This window comes from Monodelphis domestica, chromosome 4 (genome assembly GCF_027887165.1).
Source record: "Monodelphis domestica isolate mMonDom1 chromosome 4, mMonDom1.pri, whole genome shotgun sequence".
In the NCBI taxonomy this organism is placed as follows: Eukaryota; Metazoa; Chordata; class Mammalia; order Didelphimorphia; family Didelphidae; genus Monodelphis; species Monodelphis domestica.
The window spans coordinates 88,800,304-88,822,515 of NC_077230.1; the positions used below are offsets into that span (position 1 = coordinate 88,800,304).

The window sequence follows — 22,212 nt, forward strand, 5'->3', positions numbered from 1 at the left end:
GCCCTCGGAGCTCCAGACAAGGCTCCTTGGTGTAGAGAACAGCTGGGGAAGCCCTCGGAGCTCCAGACAAGGCTCCTTGGTGGAGAGAGAAGCTGGGGAAGCCCTCGGAGCTCCAGACAAGGCTCCTTGGTGGAGAGAGAAGCTGGGGAAGCCCTCAGAGCTCCAGACAAGGCTCCTTGGTGGAGAGAACAGCTGGGGAAGCCCTCGGAGCTCCAGACAAGGCTCCTTGATGGAGAGAGCAGCTGGGGAAGCCCTCAGAGCTCCAGAGACAAGGCTCCTTGGTGGAGAGAGAAGCTGGGGAAGCCCTCGGAGCTCCAGAGACAAGGCTCCTTGGTAGAGAGAACAGCTGGGGAAGCCCTCGGAGCTCCAGACAAGGCTCCTTGGTGGAGAGAACAGCTGGGGAAGCCCTCGGAGCTCCAGACAAGGCTCCTTGGTGGAGAGAACAGCTGGGGAAGCCCTCGGAGCTCCAGACAAGGCTCCGTGGTGGAGAGAACAGCTGGGGAAGCCCTCGGAGCTCCAGACAAGGCTCCTTGGTGTAGAGAGCAGCTGGGGAAGCCCTCGGAGCTCCAGACAAGGCTCCTTGGTGGAGAGAGAAGCTGGGGAAGCCCTCGGAGCTCCAGACAAGGCTCCTTGGTGGAGAAAACAGTTGGGGAAGCCCTCGGAGCTCCAGACAAGGCTCCTTGGTGTAGAGAGCAGCTGGGGAAGCCCTCGGAGCTCCAGACAAGGCTCCTTGGTGGAGAGAGAAGCTGGGGAAGCCCTCGGAGCTCCAGACAAGGCTCCTTGGTGGAGAAAACAGTTGGGGAAGCCCTCGGAGCTCCAGACAAGGCTCCTTGGTGTAGAAAACAGTTGGGGAAGCCCTCGGAGCTCCAGAGACAAGGCTCCTTGGTGGAGAGAGAAGCTGGGGAAGCCTTCGGAGCTCCAGAGACAAGGCTCCTTGGTGGAGAGAACAGCTGGGGAAGCCCTCGGAGCTCCAGACAAGGCTCCTTGGTGTAGAGAGCAGCTGGGGAAGCCCTCAGAGCTCCAGACAAGGCTCCTTGGTGTAGAGAGCAGCTGGGGAAGCCCTCAGAGCTCCAGACAAGACTCCGTGGTGGAGAGAACAGCTGGGGAAGCCCTCGGAGCTCCAGAGACAAGGCTCCTTGGTGGAGAGAACAGCTGGGGAAGCCCTCAGAGCTCCAGACAAGACTCCGTGGTGGAGAGAACAGCTGGGGAAGCCCTCGGAGCTCCAGACAAGGCTCCTTGGTGGAGAGAACAGCTGGGGAAGCCCTCGGAGCTCCAGAGACAAGGCTCCTTGGTGTAGAGAACAGCTGGGGAAGCCCTCAGAGCTCCAGACAAGGCTCCTTGGTGGAGAAAACAGTTGGGGAAGCCCTCGGAGCTCCAGACAAGGCTCCTTGGTGGAGAAAACAGCTGGGGAAGCCCTCGGAGCTCCAGAGACAAGGCTCCTTGGTGGAGAGAACAGCTGGGGAAGCCCTCGGAGCTCCAGAGACAAGGCTCCTTGGTGGAGAGAACAGCTGGGGAAGCCCTCGGAGCTCCAGAGACAAGGCTCCTTGGTGGAGAGAACAGCTGGGGAAGCCCTCGGAGCTCCAGAGACAAGGCTCCTTGGTGGAGAGAGAAGCTGGGGAAGCCCTCGGAGCTCCAGAGACAAGGCTCCTTGGTGGAGAGAGAAGCTGGGGAAGCCCTCGGAGCTCCAGACAAGGCTCCTTGGTGAAGAGAACAGCTGGGGAAGCCCTCGGAGCTCCAGACAAGGCTCCTTGGTGGAGAGAGAAGCTGGGGAAGCCCTCGGAGCTCCAGAGACAAGGCTCCTTGGTAGAGAGAACAGCTGGGGAAGCCCTCGGAGCTCCAGACAAGGCTCCTTGGTGGAGAGAACAGCTGGGGAAGCCCTCAGAGCTCCAGAGACAAGGCTACTTGGTGGAGAGAGAAACTGGGATGCTGGCCCGTGTGAGGGAAGACAGATTCCAGGAGCAGAGGTGGTGAGATGGTTGGGGAGGCCCATGGGGGAACTTGTCAAATGAGGCTTTTTTCCTTTTAAACCTTTATCTTCCTAGAATCACTACTGTGTATTGGTTCCAAGACAGAAGAGTGGTAAGGGTCAGGCAATGGGGGTTCAGTGACTTGCCCAGGGTCACACAGCTGGGAAGTGTCTGAGGCCACATTTGAACCCAGAATCTCCTGTCTCTGAATCTGGTTCTCAATCCAGACCCACCCAGCTGATCCCCAAAGGAAATTCTGGGTGTGATGCCTGGGGAGGAAGTGGGCCACCTGGTACTTTCCTATGTGAATGAATTATTCTTGCTAATGAGGTGCTCACCTCAGTTGTTCCTACTTCTTTTAGGACTGTGTGTTTGTCAGTGCTTTAAATGTCTGTAACCCTAGTTGGGTGGCAGCCACAGAACCCATGATTTAAGGTAGTAAGTTGGTGTCAGACACCATTTTGTTTTCATCACGCAATAAAATGCATATGGAAACCCTGCCTTGCAAAATTTTCAGTGCCTCACAAACAGGAAACACTTTCTGTCCCATTCTTTACTGCTGATTAATGACCAAAGGAAATATCAGGAAAAAAACATTATCCTAAAATCATCTTCATTTTCTTGAAGGGCAGAATACTGAAAGCAAGGTTCAGGGAACAGAAAGCTTAAATCAGAGAACCTGGGCTTCCCAAGCTCAAGAACCTCGCTTTGTGATATAGCTGCTGAAGGTTCCTGAACACTGAGATTTCCTTTGTGGGGATAACAAGTCATAGCATCGGTATGTCAAACCCAGGCAGAGGGGGCATCCGTTTATTTTTGAATGTAACACACAAACCAGTATTTTCTGAATTACTTAGTACCATAACAACAATATCCAGTAGAAAGTTTCCAAAGGCATGCATAAAAAGTTGAAGCATAGTCTTTGAATTCCTGGTTTCTAAATATACAAAAAATACATTTAACTTGGGTAATTCTAATGAATCACTTATAAAATGACAGCTTAATTATCACAACATAGAAAAATACAAAAAGGCTACCTATTTATATTTTCACCCAAATTTCAATGGAAATGCCTTCGATTTGACATGGCGTTAGAAGTGAAAAATTGAAAAGCAAAAGCTGATGTGCATTCCATTTGAATTCCATGTGCTCATAATGCACCTAAGATTTGGAGGGCTTGTGAAATGTTTGTGCTGAAAGTTCACTCCTTTACTGTTGGAAGGGAAGTGCTTTATTCCCCGTCTTTGGAGGATGCTTGCTGAATGTTCAAAAGAATGACCCCGACTGGCAAAAGGAGCACATCAAGATGCAGATGAGGAGCCTGGGTCTACAGAGCCTCAAAGGAAACAAGAGGACTCCTCCAGGGAATCATCTGAACACAAGCAGAGCCCTTTAGATACGAAGACAATTCTTTTGACTGTCTCCTGAAGTCCAGGCAACTCTAACATCTGACGAAACCCCTCTTCAAAATACCACCTTATTTTTCTGTCTCGTGAATGGCACTCGAAAATGATGCTTCTCTTTGTGGATTTAATTTACAAAGGAACACGACTATTTCAAATAGGCAATTGATTCATGCTGGGGAATTCAAAAGCCAGTTATGAAAGGAAATATGAAAGAGATAGCTTGATTTGTCTTTATCTGTTGGGAGTCGTTTTAATGTTGGAATGGGGAAGGGAAGAATATTTAATATAACACAAAATTCCCTATTTGAAAAAGGATAACACTTTGTTTTTGTTATTCAAATCAAATTGTACAGGTTTACTTAGACCAAATAATGGCACAATTCCAAAGCAGAGACTCTTAAACCTGTAAGATTACTCTGCACAAACTCCCTGCTTTTAGAATGTTTTTATTCAATTTCCATTCGAATTCCTCTTCTGTGATTCCCAAAAGTATCACCAAAAATTTTTTAAATAGCTATTTTCCCCCTCTCAAACAAAGTGGGTGTGGCCTATAGCATTTCCATTTTTGGAAGGGTTTATCACATTTGGTGGTAAGGAAAAAAAGAGAGAAAAAGTATTTAGGGTCAAAAAAACCATTTAATATAATTTAAGATTACCTGACAGAGCGAGGAATTTCCATGCCAACTCAAAACAGAATCAATTTTATCCCCTGACATACCCAACATAAATTCCATTAAAGGTGAAGCAAAAATTTTAAATTCAAACACAAACTAATTGGGTAAATTTTAAAAAATGGCCAGCATTTACACAGCGCTTTAAGGTCTGCAAGGCGCTTTATATATTTATATTTATCTTGTCTGATCTTCACAACAACCCTGGGAGGTAGGTGCTATTATTATCCCCATTTTACAGATGAGGAAACTGAGGCACAGAGGTTAAGTGACTTGCCCAGGGTCATATAGCTAGTAAGTGACTGAGGCTGGAGCCCAACCTGCAGTACCATACAGACTCCAAGTTCAACCCAGTTGCATTTTGCCCATCTACCCAGGCTCTTTATGCTATTTGCACAATTCCCGTTTATTTTCCTTCTTTGCTTGCAAATACTTATGAAATGAGCATTAAAAAAAACAACAGGTCAAGCTTGGTTTTCCATTATAACCCTCATCTGATCTTAGCAAGTATATTTAAAACGATAATTACTCTACAAGCCAGACATTTTATCTAATTACCATTAACACTCAACCAAAACCAATTGAGTAAAGGCTCCAGAGACCAAATTTTATTTAGATTTTGATGAGTCTCTAAGATTAACTTTCCAATTTTAATTCAACTTCTTGAAAGGTTTTAGATGGTGTCACAGAATTAGCAGGTGAGTCATGAAATAGAATGGAGTTTGCAAGGGAAACAAAGAAGCTCCACAAGGCCTGGGTTCATCGCTTCTCAACTTTTCATTCCTGTCCTCTTCACACCGTAGCTGCTGGAGGAAGAGTCAGCCCAAGGAAGTGCAGAGGGAGAGCGAGCCCTGGAGAAGCAGCAAGCTGCTCCGAGGGGCTCCTGGGGCTGTCCTCCTCCTCCTGTACTGCGGCCCGTCCTGGTTAATGGTAGGAAAGAGGAAGAGCTATCAGAGGTTCAGAAGAAGGGTCTCTCAGTCGTTCTAGTGTGCACGTTAGTCCTGAATTGCCGGACTCTGGCGGGCCTCCACTGGCTCGTCTACCGCAATCCCCGGGGGGTGTGGGGGGACGCGCCCAGGCCCAGCCGGAAGCCCTCACAGCTAGGAGAAAGGGGGTCATTCTGGCAGGACAGACGGCCTCCGGCATGCAGTCAAGCACTTGAAAAGGCCGGGGTACATGGGCTGCAGTAACGAAACGCGATTGGGATCAGGCTGGGCATTCAGTGGGTAGAACTTGGATCACGTGGACAGAACTCTCCAGCATTTAGAATCTAGGATGTGGAGCAGATACACGAGGAGAAGGGACGCCCCACAGTGACGTCCCCTCCCCCGCCATGCACTGGTGGGATTTCCGGTTGAAAAAGCATGCCGACGAGACAGTCCGGTGTGTCACGGAACAACTCTCTGTAACTCTCAGGTTCGCTGGCCACATTTTTGTTTTTTGTTTTTTTTTGTATTTAAAAACAGTCCTTGCTTATTCTTCCCTATGAAACCTGTTGGGGACTCCAAAAGTCTGCAGCATTTTTGATCTGTGGAGAGTTCTGGGGCAAGAGCAGGATAATCACTCGTATTTCTTTTGTTCTTCAGGATGAGAAAGGACCTTCCTTCTCTGGTGTATCATGTGCAAGTACAGCTGAGGAAAAACTGGAAAGGAAAAACAACTAGGTTAATAGCTAAAATGAGGGCAGCTAGGTAACAGTGGACAGAGCAGCAGGCCTGCAGGGGGAGGTCCTGGGCCAGTCACTTGACCCCACTGAGCCTTAGAGCGCTTAGCTCAAGTGAGAGGTGACTTTTAAAGGCTCCCCACCCCAAGAGCCCCCCTGGTCCTCAGGGAGCCCCTGAGAATCAAAGGGCACCCCAGAGGACAGGACAAGGCAAACGTTCGCAGTCTGGTGATGCTGACTGAAGAGAAGTGGTAAACAATTTGCTCTTCATGTTTTAGCCAAAAGGCTAGGGGGCACAGCGGAGCAGATGGCGGTCATTCCTAGCATGAGTAATAACAATGCCACACTGAGGCTGGATAGAAACCCTGACTTTGTATCTTAGAATCAGCTATCTAGCTGCCCCTCTCAGATGTCTTCAAAATGCTTTCCTTTCTAGTCTCTCATCTGGTGCTTTTGAAAACCTTGTTTGTGGGGCAGTTGGGTGGAGCCAGGGCTGGAGTCAGGAGGGTCCTGGATTCAAATCTGACCTCGGATACTTCCTAGTTAAATGACCCTGGGCAAGTCACCTAACCTCAATTGCCCAGCTCTTGCCTTTCTGTCTTGAGTTGTTACTGAGACAGAAAGAAAGGGTTTAAGAGAGAAATAAGGAGCCTCAGTCGCCTGGGATCCATTCACAGTGTGGGCCTGATCTTAACCAGTAGGGTGAGCCTCCTTGCCATTCTAAGAGGAATTATTTCAAGGCAATGGCACCCCCCCCCCCCCCAGACCACCGTGAAGTGGTGCTGGAGACACAGGCCAGACAAGCCTGTGTGAGCTCAGCCCGGCCGGCCGGCAGCACCCAGGGAAAGAGCGGCCCTTCGGTGGGCCTTTGAAGAGGACCAGGCAACGGATCTATTCCAACGGCTACGGGACACAGGGAGGCCCCGCGAGGCCGAGGGATGGCTATCTGATTTAGTCCAAAGGGAGGTGTTCTGAAGGGGAAAGCGATCCACCCCGTTCTTCAGGTAGTGGCGAGGCTGCCCAGACCGAGCGGCCTGAGGGGCTGCCTAGGCTCCTTACTGGGGAGAACGAGCCCAAGCACATAAGCCTCGAGCACTAGTCTCCAGACTGGACAGCGAGGGTGCCATCTGGCCATCTTGGATCGATTCAGCAGGCGTTATGCAGCTGCTGGGTGCACGCGTGTGCTCGTAGCCGCAGGGGGCAAGGGAGGCTCCTTGCACAGTCATGGGGAGAGAGGCTGGGACGGACGGACAGACAGACAGCGCTAACCCAGAATCAGTGCGGCGCAGGAGTGCAGGTTAGTGGGGGAAAGGAGGTCCCTGCAAACGTGGGGGTCAGGCAAAGCAGGATGGACACGACCAGACGTATACAAAAAGAAAAGAGGCCGGAGAGGAGAGTAGAAGGAATACTGGACTTGGGCCGGACCATGCCAGTTCAAGTCCACCCACTGCGATTTTGGCTGTTTCACTTGGCCTTTGCGGACTTCAGTTTTCCCATCTTCAAAATGAGTGGAGGGTCGCGGAAGGGTCTTTCTAGCTCTAATGTTCTGCGAGTCTTTAAGTCCGAAACTGAAATAAAGGATGTTATTCCAAGACCGGACACACCTTCTGGATATGGTGGTCTTTGTGAGAGAATGATTTTGAAAGTCCAAAAAAATGGACAGGCCCTATGGTAGGAAACCAAAGATATACTAAGCCATAAGACTGTTCATCTCAACCTGAATAATGGACGCATGACCCAATGAAACGGGGGAGCTTACATTCCTCCAAGTTCAGGCAGCTTTAGGAAAGAAGCAGGGAACCAATCAGACAGCCAGAACTCCTACTTGCTAGCACCTGTTCACAGCACACATGTTGAGGAATTCTGGCTTCACAAATGCTGAAAGAAGACACAAGGAGTGAAAGAGTAGTAAGCGCTTCTCAGGCGAGGGCCAGCCAATGGGGGAAGGACCTTGCCCGTCCCCTGGTGCCGAGGGACAGAAAGGAACAGGCTGAGAAAGGGGGACAGAGCAGGTTTTTTGTTCCTTTCTTCCCAGATACTTCCAGATGGCTCAGTACCAGAGATAGGTCTGCAACTTCCCCGGCATTCTGAACTATTCCAGGGCCCAGAGTAGGGGCTGCCAGGACTCTAAAATCATCTTGGTTAATATTTTGTAGCCAGGATAGAGAAGAAAAACTATAGGGAAGTCCTAAGAATTTTTCCCATAGCAGATTTCAGGGAAGCCTGGTTTCCCCCTCCATATTTCACCCCAGAGGGGCTCCTTCAGAGTGGCCAGAGTAAAGGAGAGATCTCTGCTGTTGTCTGGGTTAGCAGCAATAGTTCCTTGACGCCTCTTGGCCCTGCCCACCATGCCCTCTGACTCACTCACGAGATTCACCAATGCCTCAAATGAAGGGGGTTTCAATTGGGCCTCCTTAGAGCTCCCTAGCAGTGTATGATTGGGCAGTGACTCACAGGAGATTACTGAAATCCTCCACAACTTGTGACAGGGGCGAGAGAAAACAGAGAGAAAAGCTGCAGAAAACAAAAGGTCCTAGCACCGATATTGGGGACAATCTGAGGCACCCTGGCTTTTGGATGACCTCAGTCTGAGGACTGCATCCTGGGCTTAAATGGAGCAATAATACTGCATTGCCTTGGCCCAAAAGGCAACTACTCTCTTTTAGAACTCTATGGAACCTGATGAGCCCCTGCCAGTCGTCCCTGGGTGTCCATCCCCAACTCCCACTCCCCAAACTCCTGATTATAAGCTTCTTGAGGGCAGAGACTCCCTTTCTTTTTCTTCCTTGTATCCCCAGAACTTAGCACCCTGTCTGGCCTATAGTAGGTGCTTAAGGAATATTTATGGAATTGAAATACTAAATCTTGTCCAAATGTGTAAAGAAGAAAGAAAGCCACAAAAATATCACAAGTATAGTAGAAACCAGAAATTAGGAAAGGCCATAAAAGAATCTTAAGAATACTTAAGAGAGAAACTCCCAAATTCTTTTGGTAAAGAAAGCTCAAGTACACAAGAGGGTCTAGACCAAGTTGAGAAATTAGATGAAGATTTTGCTACATCACCAGGACCAGAGAGCTTTGTGCCAAGAGACCTGAAGAGACTCACGGATATAACTGTGAAGTGGGCAGTCAAAATGTACCTCTCGTTACAAATGACCACAGAGCTAGAAGAAGGATCAATCTTGTCAATGTGACTACCACCCATAAGCAGAGTTACAGGCTAGCTCTGGGGGCTCTAGAAAGAAATCTTGGCTAAGTTAGTGGAAGTCATAAAAAAAAAGCAAGATGACAGAAGATTTAAGAAATCAAACCTTTGGGGGATGGAGTGTAAAATGACATTTTCTCTAAAGGAAAATTAAATCTGACTAATCCATTAAAACTCTGAAGAGGTTTTTTAAAAAGGCATGTGGATAAGGAAAAACTATCAGACATCAGTTATTTAAACTTTCACAACGGTCACTCACACCCAAGACAAAATTTTAAAATCCCAAAATTTTATGTTTTACATGATCACATGTAAAATCTATATTGGATTGCTTACCTTTTTAAGAAAGGGATAGGGATAAGGTTGGAAGAGAATGAGGGAGGGAAGATAGGAAGGAGAGAATATGGAACTTAAAATTTTTAAAAAATGAATGTCAAAAATTGTTTTTATATCCAATTGGGGAAAATAAAATATGATTTTTTAAAATCCCGAATTTTAAAATTTAAGTACAGGTGCAGGGGGATTGGATTAAGGAAAGAATACAGTCTTAGAGATAGGAAACAAAATAGAAGGATACAGGTACTATCTTCTAGGTGAAGCTTTAACAGTAGTAGACTCTCCCAGGGACTGGTCCTGAGACAGACTGGCTTTATTTCTCTGTTTTATAACGAAAGAGGGATTGCAAAGTAAAATCTTCAAGCTGGAAGATGACACTAAGCTCTTATGGGTAATGAAATGTCAAGCTGATGAGGATAAATTACCAGAAGATACTGTGGAGCTGTGTGAGTGGGCAGAAATGTGGTAAATGAGCTTCAAGGAGGCAGGTGTGAGGTAATACATTTAGGGAAAAATGAAGGGATCTCTATTAAGAAAGATGCATTCCAAGGTCATGCTTCTTTGTTAGAAACTCTACTTCCAGAAGAACAAATTGCATAGAAAGCAAGGAATACATTCTAGGATGCTAGAAAAAGAGGATTATGAGGTAAAAATGATGAAATAGTGACTAAAATAAGGTTGAATGTGGTAGAAAACATAAAATATATACCTGGTAGTTTGGGGGACAGAAGATAATGATAATGAGAGGTGGTCTAGAAGGGAAGGGAGTAAAGAAAAGGTTTGGAGGGAGGGTGTCACCTGTCAGGAAGACCTGGGATAAAACAGAACAGGCTTCAGGTCCTAAAGAGATCTTATCCAGAAGCTTCTGGAATAACCTTCTAGTTGATGCATTTGGGTTAACCCCTATGTATTCTCCTCAGAGCAATGGCGATTATATATAACCCTCTTCTTGTTACAAGTCACACCAGAAAGACCCAAGACAGGTTTACCTTTGGGGCTGATGATTACAAATTATTTCAAAGTCTGCCCTGACCAAATAGGATCTAAGTTGTTTGATGGTTCCTGAAGTTAACTTTAGGAGGGAACAAAACATTTTGTTCCATAATTAGATATAAATTTGGAGATAAAAGACCTGAAAATGCAAGGTAACATATTGAATAACTTATTCCTATTAAGTATAATCAACCAGTGGAGTACAATGATCAATAGCAACAGTCTTGTCCGTCCTGATGGGCTGAGGGATGGGCAGTTAAAGAGAAGGAACATAATGGGGACCTGATGGTATGGGAAGGCTGATGGAGGGAAAAGGGGACATTGGGGACAGACTTCTATGACTCCACAATGTTGTTAGGGTTGACCTTTTCTAACTAACTCTTTGCCTACGTCTTTTTCTGGTGTGTAGTCTTCCACAAATCAATTGTTACAGGAATGTCATCACTGAACTTTGACACAAGCAATGTCAACAAGGTTACAGGAGACTCAGAATGACTCTTCCTCTGCCCTTAACGTGGTTGACATGGTTCCTAGAAACTTCCAGATAGGACTATATTTCAAGTTACAGTTACAGAATGATGGATTCTAGATCAAATTGCTCAAATTGGACCCAAGAGCCCAATGAATCCAACCTTATTTTATAGTTGAGGAAACTGAGGATGAGAGGGACTAAACGACTTGTTCAGGGTCCCAGAGCTTAGTGAGTAACTAAGGAAGCATTTGAACCCAGAACTTCAAGTCCAGAATTTTGTCCACTGTGTCACCCACTGCCTTGTAAAGCTAACAAAGACCTACATCATAACTCTTTTTTCAACATGGCATTATAACCAAAAGGCAAAGCATTTGACAAAAGTCTCCTATAATATCCTTGTGGATAAAATGATGAAACATGGGGATTCTTGCTTTAGATAGTATGATTTTATGTGTATGTGTGTGGTTTATACAAAGATATTGAAGAAATGCTTATCAAATGTATACATGGCTCAAATCTGGGAATAAAATTAATTTGAAAGGAAACAGGTCTCAAATTATCATGACAAACAAGAATGCTAATGTTAGACAAACAAGACAAGAAGGTTGGTGTGGATTTAGAAATCATGAGAAATAACTGAAGGAAAGAGAAGATAAAGCAAAGTAGAGGGGTTGGGGGAAGGGCGGATAGGGAAGAGGGAGCCTGGGTCTCCCCATCATGGACAGTCTAGAAGTGCAATGGCCATTTAGAGACCTGATCCCAATAATCCCAACACTGATAAAAACATGAAAATTTCAACCTGTTTCATTTTTCCATTGACTCAGTTTACCTCTTCTTAAGAAGATGAGGCTTTCAGTTCTCTGGGGAGCTCACCATACTGATGCCAAACTGAGTACAGAATTCCTGAGCTCAAGTTCTCCATCAGCCCCAGGCTTTCCAGGGGTTGGAGAGTGGCCACATTACAGTGCCTAGCAGTGATTGCTTTCTTCAAACATCTCAGTGCTGTCACATTAAGAAAAATTAGACCTTTCTGTTGTTCCAGAGAACACAATTAGGACCAGGGGGTGGAGATTAAAGGGAAAGAGACTGAAAAAAATTATTCTTTAATTTGCACTTAAAGGTGATCAGTTCTCTTTCTGGAAGCAGACATCACTTTTCATTATGGGTTCTTTGGAATTATATTGGATCATATTGATCATAGTAGCTAAGTCTTCTACATTTGATCATCATTATTGCTGTGTACTGTGTACAATGATCTCCTGGTTCTGTACACTTCACTTTGCATTGTCTCCCCTACATTGAGATATGTCTCCCCTAGTTTTTCGGACACCATCCCTCTCATCATGTCTTCCAATACAATAATATTCCATCATCATCATATACCACACCTTTTTCAGCTATTTCCCAATTGAGGAATTTCTCCTCAATTTCCAATTCTTTGCCACCACAAAAAAATCTGCTAGAAATGTTCGTACCTATAAGTCCTTTTCCTTTTCCTTTGATCTCTTTGGGGTACAGATCTGGGATGTGACATTTCTATGTCAGTTTTGTAGCTCTTTGGGATTATGGGAGAAAGATTTTTATACCTCACATTGAGGAAATTTCTAACCATCAGAGATATTCAACAATGTGAAAGGATATCTTTGCAAGGTTCTGAATGTCAATTACTAAAGTACTTCAAACATAGACTAAATAACCATTTGTTAGGGCAACTATAAGAAGAAACTCCTGCAGTGAATGGAAGGTTGGGCTAAATTACTTCTGAAGTCCCTCATACCAGAAAAAAAGCTAGATTTATAAGAAAGAACTGATCTAATGCCCAACTAAGATTAATTACAACTTTTCTTCTTTGCATATGCTAGCTTTCCAAACTCTATGGCAAAACAAGAAGAAATTTGTCTATGAAATGAGAGAATTGGACTACAATCCCTCTAGGGCTCCCCACTAGCTCTGAATCTATGATCCAAGGACACAGTGAAAATGCATTTGGTTAAATAAGAAAATAGTTAGGGATGAAAAAAAATTAAAAAATAAAAGTCTACTGGTACAGAGCAGGTCAATTTTTTTTTTCAAAAGAAAACCTATAATTTTACGTACTCCAAGGAGTTCAAAGACAAAAAGAATAAGCCCATATACACCAAATATACTTATAGCAACACTTTTTTGTGCTAGTAGGGAACTGGAAACAAAAGATGTACCCATCAACTGGGGAATAGCTAAACAAACTGCAGCATATGAATATAGTGCAATATTAGTGTCCTGGAAGAAATGATAAAGGTCCTGAATACCATCATGCAGCATGGGAAAACTTACACGAACTGATGCAATCAAGTCAATAGAAATTAGAAAGCAACAAATACAATGACCACAATAATGAAAAACAAAGAACAAGACCAAAACAAGTGAAAATGAATGCTGTGAAAGCACCCCCCCTACTTCTTGGTAGAAGTGGGGGATCATGGCTGTGGAAGACTGCATATATAGATACTTTTTTTTAATGTTGGTTAGTTTTGCCAAAGTGATTCCCTTCCTCCCTTTTAAAAATGGTTTTACAGTCTAGCTTACTGTGGAGATTAGGAACTGAAAGGCTTAGATAAACAGTTGTAGACAGATATAAATCGGAAAAGATAGCATGACTGCAAGCTTGTGGTGTAGCAAATATTTTTTGGATAAGAACAAATGGATTACACAGTTCTCAACTTAAGAATGCAGTATGTTCCAAGAGTTAATTGGCTGATGTTTTCCCAGAACTCTACAAGCTTCTAGGTCAGCCCACAAAAGCCCATTTAACCCTTAAGTAGAATACTTGGCAGGCACTAAGAGACCCCAACTACCACATGCAACAATGCTTTTATGGGAAAATGTATTTGGAGTCTCAACTTGGAATTTCAGAAATACTTCTGGCCCTTCGAGTTAAACTGAAGATGATTGGTAGGAAGGGGGGATCCTGCTAGTTCAGTTCCATTGTCAGAGCCTCTCAGAGATCCTAGGGGCCTGGGAAGGTAGAGTATGGGTTATAGGGCAAAAACAGGAATTTCAGAAGACTGAAGATGAGAAGATAAAGGGGAAGGAGGAGTCCAGGGTTGTCTTCCTATATAAAGTTTCAGTGGCATTTTTTAGTTAAGGCAGGATTCTTATCACTACATTTCCCCCCTTTTGTCTTGAAAGCCTCGGTTTGGCCTGTCAGCTTCTCTTTTCACTGCTATCATCTGTAGTTCTCGGGGATGGTTTCTCTGCTCAGTGGTTTACTAAAGAATACAATGCACTTACGATTTCTTCCCTACCCCAAAGTATATAATCCAATGGGGGTTTTCTAAGGGTTTTTGCTGCTAGCAACACTAGGCAATGAAGGGAGAAAGGAATAAATGGTTCCCTCCTGTGCTTCCCACTCTCATTTACTATAGAATCAATGCCATTTCACAACTAGTTTCCCTGCTGATAGCCCTCCAAATAAGAGCAGAGCCCAGTATGGTTGGAGTTTTGTCTTTTTTTTTTAACTGCTAGCAACAATACATATAAAGTGGGGGAAGGATCGAAAGGCTCCCTCCTCCCTTCTGGTGTTCCTCTTTCCCACCTTTTTGTACTTTAACTCTTCAGTTAAGAAATTGTGCCAAGAGGTGATTGTGGTGGTTCTTTGGATACAGAAAGGTCTGAAGTGGATTTGATTCCATTTCAGAAGCCTTTCTAAGAGTCTCTTAGGCTTTGCCAAAGGAGTAGCTGGAGACTTCTCAGGAGAAGGGAGGCAATCATAGTTTAGAGCTAGAAGATGCTTTAAAGATCATTTAACCCAAACCTTTACCTCCCCTTTTTAGATTAAACTAAAACCTAGAGAGCTGAACTATCAGAGCTGGGGCTCTAATCATGTCTTCTGACTCCTGATATGGATTCCTCTTTCAGTCCTAATGCATAAAACTGGGGATGTTATCCCCAAAACAGTGCTGGGGTTGAGAGGAGGTTAGCTGGAGGAGTACAGGTAGGAAGGGAATGACTATGGAGGTTTCCCTTTCTTCTCCACTGTAGATTCTAATTTGAATTGGCATTAGATCCAAGAGAAAAGTAGGGCCAGGGATTGGGGTCACAGGCAAAATTAGTGTTTGCAGTAGGCAAGGGTAAGAGAATAAGCATTTATATAGCACCTACTATGTGCCAGGCACTATGCTAAATGTTCTGCAAATGTTATTTTCTTATTTGATCCCCACTCATCATTGGGAGGTGGGTGCCGTTATGATTCCTATTTTACAGTTCAGGAAATTGAGGCAGGCAGGTTGATCTTCCCAACTCCAGGCCCAGTGCTCTATCCCCTGCATCAAAAGGGAGGTAGTGATAGCTATAATTCCCAGAGAGCTATTTGAGCATAGAGTTTGTCATTATTTGGGGTGTGCTTTTATGAGTTTTTTTCTTGAGTACTGTAGCTAAAAGAATTAGGTCTACTTGTGCCTAAAACATTGTAAAGCTTCATAAATGCTTTATCTATCTGAGGTCTATGCCCTAGCAAAGTCTAGCCCTAGACTTTTATGAGGCTGAAAAGGAACACCAAGGGGCATTTACTTATTAGTGTATCTCTGCAACAACAGATGCCCACTATAAGTCAAAACTTTAAAACTTCAAGTATTAAAATGATGACTAATTGTTTCTCTCCATACTTAAAATGTGTGTTATATGCTTAAAAGAATAGCAATAGGGAAAAAAAAACAAAAAAACCCTAAAAAGCCTAAATCTGAAATATTAGTTAACTATTTCTTTTGTTATTTCTTGTTCCCAAAAAGAAAAGAAAAAAATGGGAAGTATGGAGAAAAATAGATTCATTCTTATTCTTTAAAAATTCTCATTTCCAAAGGAAATGATTTCCTATAGCAGAATAAAAGATATGAAAATTCTTCTAACTTTTTCCTTCTAAGATTCAAAGGGAAATTTTGTTCAAAAATAAAAAGGAAGGAGAGGCACAAGTCTTAGAAGGATGAGTCCACTTCTAAAGCCGTTCTGAATTTTTCTGTCCTCCCTTCAATATACTGCCTAGATGTTTACACCTATTAGAATATTCATAGTTCAATGATGTATTGTGGGCAGTGATATCAAGAAAGGTCAATTCAAATTTAAACACATGCATAGCTAATTTCCTTCAATGGAAAAGTCCATTGAAATGGATGATTTTTTGTAGAGATAGACCCTATCTGGTAATTTCTTTTATCCCACAGCAAAAACACTCTAATTTGATTATATCTAGTTCTTCTAAAGACAGTAATATGTACAAAAAAATGCACACTTCGGTCTACTTACGTGGAATATAGGAGATCATAATCAGGATTAAGAATGCATAGTAGTCAAAGGAGAAATTGTATTTGTTAGGTAGGCTAATGGAATATAAGTTGGCTTGTCTGACGAAGGGTAAAGCAGCATATATTGTGAGTAACTCGCCTGACACTCCCATTGGGTAGAGTACAATGAAAAGTGTGTACCTAAAATAAAAGAAAAAACAATAGAATTTACTGAAGAGACACTGGGCTCAAGTGTTAGTAACAGTTCCATCAACATACATGGATATATGTATGTAATATATATATGTGTGTGTGTGTGTGTATGTGTGTATCTCTAGCTATATCTATATATATCATGCCCTTACTATGCCATAAAGTAACAATATGGAGAATTCAAAAAAGCATGGGAGGTCTTATATGAACTGATGCAGAGTACCAATCCGAATAAGGAAAACAATGAACAGAATGACTTTGTTGTTGTTTAGTCATTTCACTCTTTGTGAATTCACTTGGGGTCTTCTTGACAGAGATATTGGAGTGGTTTATCATTTCTTTCTCCAGCCATTGTATATATGAGGAAACTGAGGCCAACAGGGTTAAGTGACTTGTCCAGTGTCAACAACTAGTAAGTATCTGAATCTGGATTTGAACTCAGGCCTTCCTAATTCTAGGCCCAGTGCTCTATCCACTGTGCCATCTACCTGCCTGAAACAATATAAATGCAACGAACAACAACAAAAACCCTGGAATGAAATTATAATACCAAACTTGGGTCTCCCTAAAGAGAAAATGAACTTCCTTCCCTTCTTTGCAGAGGTAGAGGACCATGAGTATGGAACATGACTTGGATTGTCAGACTTGATTAATGTATTGGTGTGATTTGTTGAGCTGCTTCTTTTTCTTTTATTTTTTGCTATAAAGGATAGCAAGTAAGAAAGGAAAGATATACTTGGGAATGAAAGTGATGTGAAAACAAAAGCTCTCCTTTTATACATATATATAGATTTCTTAATTCACTGCCATCCTAATTGTGTATTGATTCTTTAAAAAACAAACCAACCAACTCCCCTCACTCCATCCCAACAACAGCATTTCTAAATTTATCTGTGTACCCCCTATTTTCCTTAGTTTTTTTAAGAGAGAATTTTTGAAAAAGGACTAACATCAGGAATTTGGGGGAAACAGAAATGCATCTCCAATTAAAAGTGAAAAGAAAAATTCTTCCGTAGTTCCAAAATTACTAAGACAATAGTAATAGTGACCTCATCTTCTCTGCCTCCTGGTTTCCTTCAATTCTCAGTTAAAGGCCTACCTTCATTAAGACTTCCTCTCCCAAGCCTCCTTCATCTTACTGTCTTCCCTGAGTCTTGTTTGTGCACAGCTGTTTGCATGTTGCCTCTGTTGTTAATGGTGACGTGCCTGGAGAGCAGGGATTATCTTTTGCCTTTTTTGTACACAGAGGGCTTTGCACAGTGCTGGCACAGTGACACACAGTAGGAATTTAATAAATGCTTAATCATTTGCTTTCCTTGATAATGGTTTATATTTACAAAGCACTTTATAGCCCACAAAGTGCTTTCATCATAATGACCATGGGAGGGAGGTGATGCAATATTCCTCACCACATTTTTAAGAGATGAGGAAATCAAGGCTCAAAGAGGTCATGGGAAAGTACAAGGAGTCAGCTTAATCAACGAGGTAAGCAAACAAATTTTGTCCCTCTAACAACTACAGATCATATTTATCAAGCTTAGGAGAGATCTTCAGATTTAGCTGAAAATAGGTGTCCAAACTATTGACAATTAAGCACAAATTTTGATAAATTTGAAAAACTGAAACTGTTACTGGAAAATGCTACCTTTTCCCAGAAGACTAGTAGTTTCAAAGCTGGCAAGGGAAGAATTATATGTCATCATAAATACTAAAGTGAATGTGAAAATCTTATGAGAGAATCACAAATACTTTTAAGCTTCTGGCACTGGCATCTATTCTTTTGGACAAGCTATTTATTTAAAGTCATCTGGACTGAGGAGGTGCTGTTTGGGAATCTAAACTGCCTTCCACTTTCAATACCATCGATTAAAGTCTTTTTAATAGATTTTATTAAATCCTTAACATATTCACAAAATCAAGTACCATGCCAGACTTTAATATTTTCTTCTACCGGCTATTATTTTCATTTGTATACATGTTGATGGAAAAACTGAGTGGCACCAGAATAAGGGAAAGCATTTACTGAGCTTCAAGGTTGACCAGATGCTTTCTTTCCTACAACCCTATGAGGTAGATGGGGTGTCACTGAAGTCATTTTACAGTTGAGTGAACTGAGGCTCTGACAGTCTGAGTAACTGGTCTATGGTCACATGGCAAGTACTGTCAGGAACAGGATTTGAACCTAGGTCTCTAGAATCAGCAGAACTCTGATTTTCTTATTCATGAAATAAAAGCTTCCCACATCTACTATGTGGGAAGCACTGTAACGGCTGCCATGGGGGATCAATAACAAACAGATGTGGTTTCTGACATACGAGAGATAGCACAGATCAGGTCCATGACCAAGTCTGTTTATTACTTATATCTTTATAAGGCAACCCTTAGAAAATAAAGAGGAAAGGAGGAAGAGAATGATTGTGATAGCTAGGATTCAATGCTCTTTTTACCTGGCCCATTTGATGATATAAGGCAGATGGTTTAGTAGACTAAATGTATAAAAGGAGTAACGAATAATCTCAGTGACTGTCCAGGCAATCACAAACAGAAGGACACTGTCTTCACTCTGTACCTGTTTAAATGGAAAAAAAATCCACATTAAAAACATAGCTATTAACAATATGTTCAAAAGTTGCACTCTATACAACTGAAAAGGTATTATTCACCATCAGTAGAGCGCCGCTGACGTACAGAGTATGCTTATTACATACAGAGGGGAAGTACACTATGAGAGTCAAGAAAAAGACGGTTCCCACCCTTCAAGAAGCTTACAGGCTACACAGAGTGAACCGATGTAAACCAGTGAGGAAACCCACAAACACCAACAATAGCAATATTATATAACTAGCAATGGGTAGATGGCAAGCCTGACACCGGGAAGGCCTAGAATGAGGAAGGCAAGGCTTGGGAGAGGCTGGGCATGGCAGGTGGGAGAAGGAGCACGTGCCACAGCTCAAAGACAAATACAGACAAGTTCTGAGTGGGATGAAGTAAGTAGGTTTGCTGGCTGGTAGAAAGAACATGAATTTGAGGACAGTGGGAGTTGAGAGTAGTTAGGTAAGAGGGTGGGAGGGCAATTGGTAGAAGGCTTTTAAAACCATTATTAGGAGTTTTCATTTGATTTGTATGACAACTGGGAATCACAGTAGAATATCACAGGAGAGAAAGGCAGTGGAATGATTAAAGTGATGACTAAATATGGCTCTGCATGGAGGGCTGTTCTGAGCTAGGGTGAGGAAGCAGCCCACCTGGGGCTGAGCCCATTTATTGGACTTTTCGCATGACCTGCCCGAACTCATCTTAAGCCATGAGGACACAGGTCTTGACTACAATGTCCAGACTTAACTACTTTAGTAACCTACTTGCTGATGGTCAGTGTTTCCTTGCTCTGGATATGTACATGTGTTTTAGTGACCGTATACTTACCAAAGTATGTTCACTCTAATTTATGCTTATTTATACAGACTGATGTTGTCTTCCTAGATGCCTGAGGGTCTTAAAAAAAAAAAGTATAAATTGGTATGGTGCTTTCCTCCTTTTCTAAGTCATGGACCTCTCAGGTAGTCTAACAAAGGCCAGGGACCTCTTTTCAGGATGTTTCTAAATGTACACATATAAAGAATTATAAAGGAAGCCAAAAGTTAGTAAAAATACAAATGTAAAACCCCCACCTCCAATCTAAGTTCATGGACTTCCTGAAATCGATCCACGGATTGTCCTTGGACCACAAGGACTTCTGTGTCCGAATCACATTTTGTTTTCAAAATAAAATTGCAAGTAATGGGTACTGCTTTTCCTGAACCTTAATAACCAGAGTTCTCCCATTTCAGAAGAGCAGGCCAAGACTATAAGAATAAGAAAATTTATCTTATAAGAATAAAGAATAAAATTTATCTTAAGGTCCCTTGGGGGGCAAAAAAAAGGATAAATCTTGAAGAAAAAGTGGACAATCTCAGTCTTACTACTTACACAAGGAAAGTACATTAATGCTACTTTCTGACCTTTAGGTTTGTAATGTTAATATAATTCATGAGGCTTAGCTTCTTCCTAAGAAAGTCTGCATACAGTTTTCCACCTACACAATGAAATAACTAGTCATTTACATATCTATTAACTAAATTGCTCTGACAATGAGTCTTATTGTTCATAGTTACTATTCTCTAAAAATAATAAAAATTTCATACTGTCAAAAGCAAGAGTTACTTTCCCCTTCCTTTTGCTCTTCTATTAAAGAGGGTAGAAAAGAGGGCAATCTATACCACACTAAAGACTTTTTGTTTTGAGACCCCCTCCCAAAAATGAATAGGTTGAACTCATGCTTAAAGTTGAACACTGATAGTTTTGTTTCTTGGATGTCTTTCCATGTTTTCTTGTGTTTTAAGGTTCATTAGGACCAAATTAGAAGTGGGGGAAGGGAGAAAGCAAGATCTGAAATCTTTCGGAATCTGTAGGTGTTTAGTTACTTCAAAGTGTTAAGTCCTACATGAAATACCAGAGGTTATCATGGAAACTCCTTTAAGTATTTCAGTTAATCTTGTGAAACTTTACCCTTCAGTTTCTCTTTTTGGGATCCCAAAACAGCTTTGAAAAGTTGTTTGAACCTTTGAATTGACAATACAATGAAACAAACAATCAAAAAGTCTATAGGAACTTCATAATCAATCATTAAAAACAAAATATGGATGAATTCAGGCAAAATGTGTAAACTCGCTTTGCTTCAAAGCTCTTAATAAAATTTCAGCCTGAGTTTCCAGAGAAAGAGACCCTAAAAAGCTCACTGACTTTCACATAAATGATTCTGTTAGACTGGATAGAAGTTCAGCAGAGTTATTCTTAAAAGTGTGCAGATGAGAGAAAGGGAATCCCATAAATAATAGAATCAAGATTCAAAATTATGTCAACATGTCGAATATGTAATGCTAGGCCAAAACAAATGAATGACATTTAATGAGGATAACTCTAAAGTCCTGTAATAAAGTTAAAAATTAATTATAGAGGATAAGGATATGGGAGAGGGAAAATCTGACTGGTAGCATTTTGGTAAATTCAGATTGAAAAAAAAGAAAATCTTGGCATTTTGGTTGTGAAGGACTAAACTATTACCAGCAAAGTCAAGTCTTCAAATCTCTAAGATAAACAAAGGATTCACGATGAAAATGCTGACCAAGGTCAAAGAAGGAACTGTTGGAGTCTGAGTGCACATCGAAGTATGTCTTCTACTTTATTTCCTTCATGAGGTGTTCATTGTATATGTGATGTCTTCTATCATGACATGAGCAATACGGAAAGGGCAAGAATAACTTATATTAGACTTTTTACTACCTCAAGAAGGGTAGAGAGGGAGAAAATCTGAATTATAAAATGTCTGAAAACAACTGTCAAAAATGGTTTCCATATATAACTGTAAAAAAATTTTTTTTAATTCTAAAAAATAAAAAGGTAATAGTTTAAAACAATATAAAACCAAGCTAATATAATCTTGGGGTACATCAGAAATAGGTGGACTAGTGTCTTGATTACAGGAAATAATTGTCTCACTGTATTTTGTACTGGTTAGGTCATATTTGGGGCATTATGTTCAGTTTTCCATAAAACACTTTAAAAGGAGCACTACCAAACTGTGAAGTCCAAAGCTAAGTTGGATGGTGAAGAGTATAGAGAAGACATAAAAAGGAGAAATGACTTATTTTAAACATCTGAAGGACTTTTACAAAAAAGGAAGAGACTCATTCTGAATAGTTCTAAAGGCCTGAACTAGGACCAATGGATGGAAGTTATTAGCTAGAAGATTTTAGATCACAGGAAGAATTTTCCAATAAATCAAGTTTTCTCAAAATGGAAAGTATTGCCTTTTGAAGTAATGAGCTTCTGGCTTACAAAATGATTCTGGCAAAGGTTGGATGACTATCTGTTAGGCATTATACTAGATCAGAAGTTGGATTAGATGATCTCTACGGTCCCTTACAATTGAAGAGTCTTTGGTTATGTAAGTGACTTTAATGCTTCCTTTAGGTATTAAATTGTTACCTGTATA

General features: G+C 42.0%; 1 protein-coding gene across 1 annotated transcript in view; it reads right to left on the reverse strand.

Moving 5' to 3' along the window:
* Window positions 1-3,989: 3,989 nt before the first annotated feature.
* Window positions 3,990-22,212, reverse strand: part of HACD2 (3-hydroxyacyl-CoA dehydratase 2) — a 115,582-nt gene continuing 97,359 nt past the window's right edge. Inside the window, exons 5-7 of the mRNA XM_007493801.3 lie at window positions 18,629-18,750; window positions 15,991-16,169; window positions 3,990-5,687 (exon numbers count right to left, since the gene is read on the reverse strand). Of these exons, the coding sequence (XP_007493863.2) occupies window positions 5,605-5,687; window positions 15,991-16,169; window positions 18,629-18,750 (384 nt within the window). The 3' untranslated portion in view covers window positions 3,990-5,604. The remainder of the gene's footprint in view (window positions 5,688-15,990; window positions 16,170-18,628; window positions 18,751-22,212) is intronic.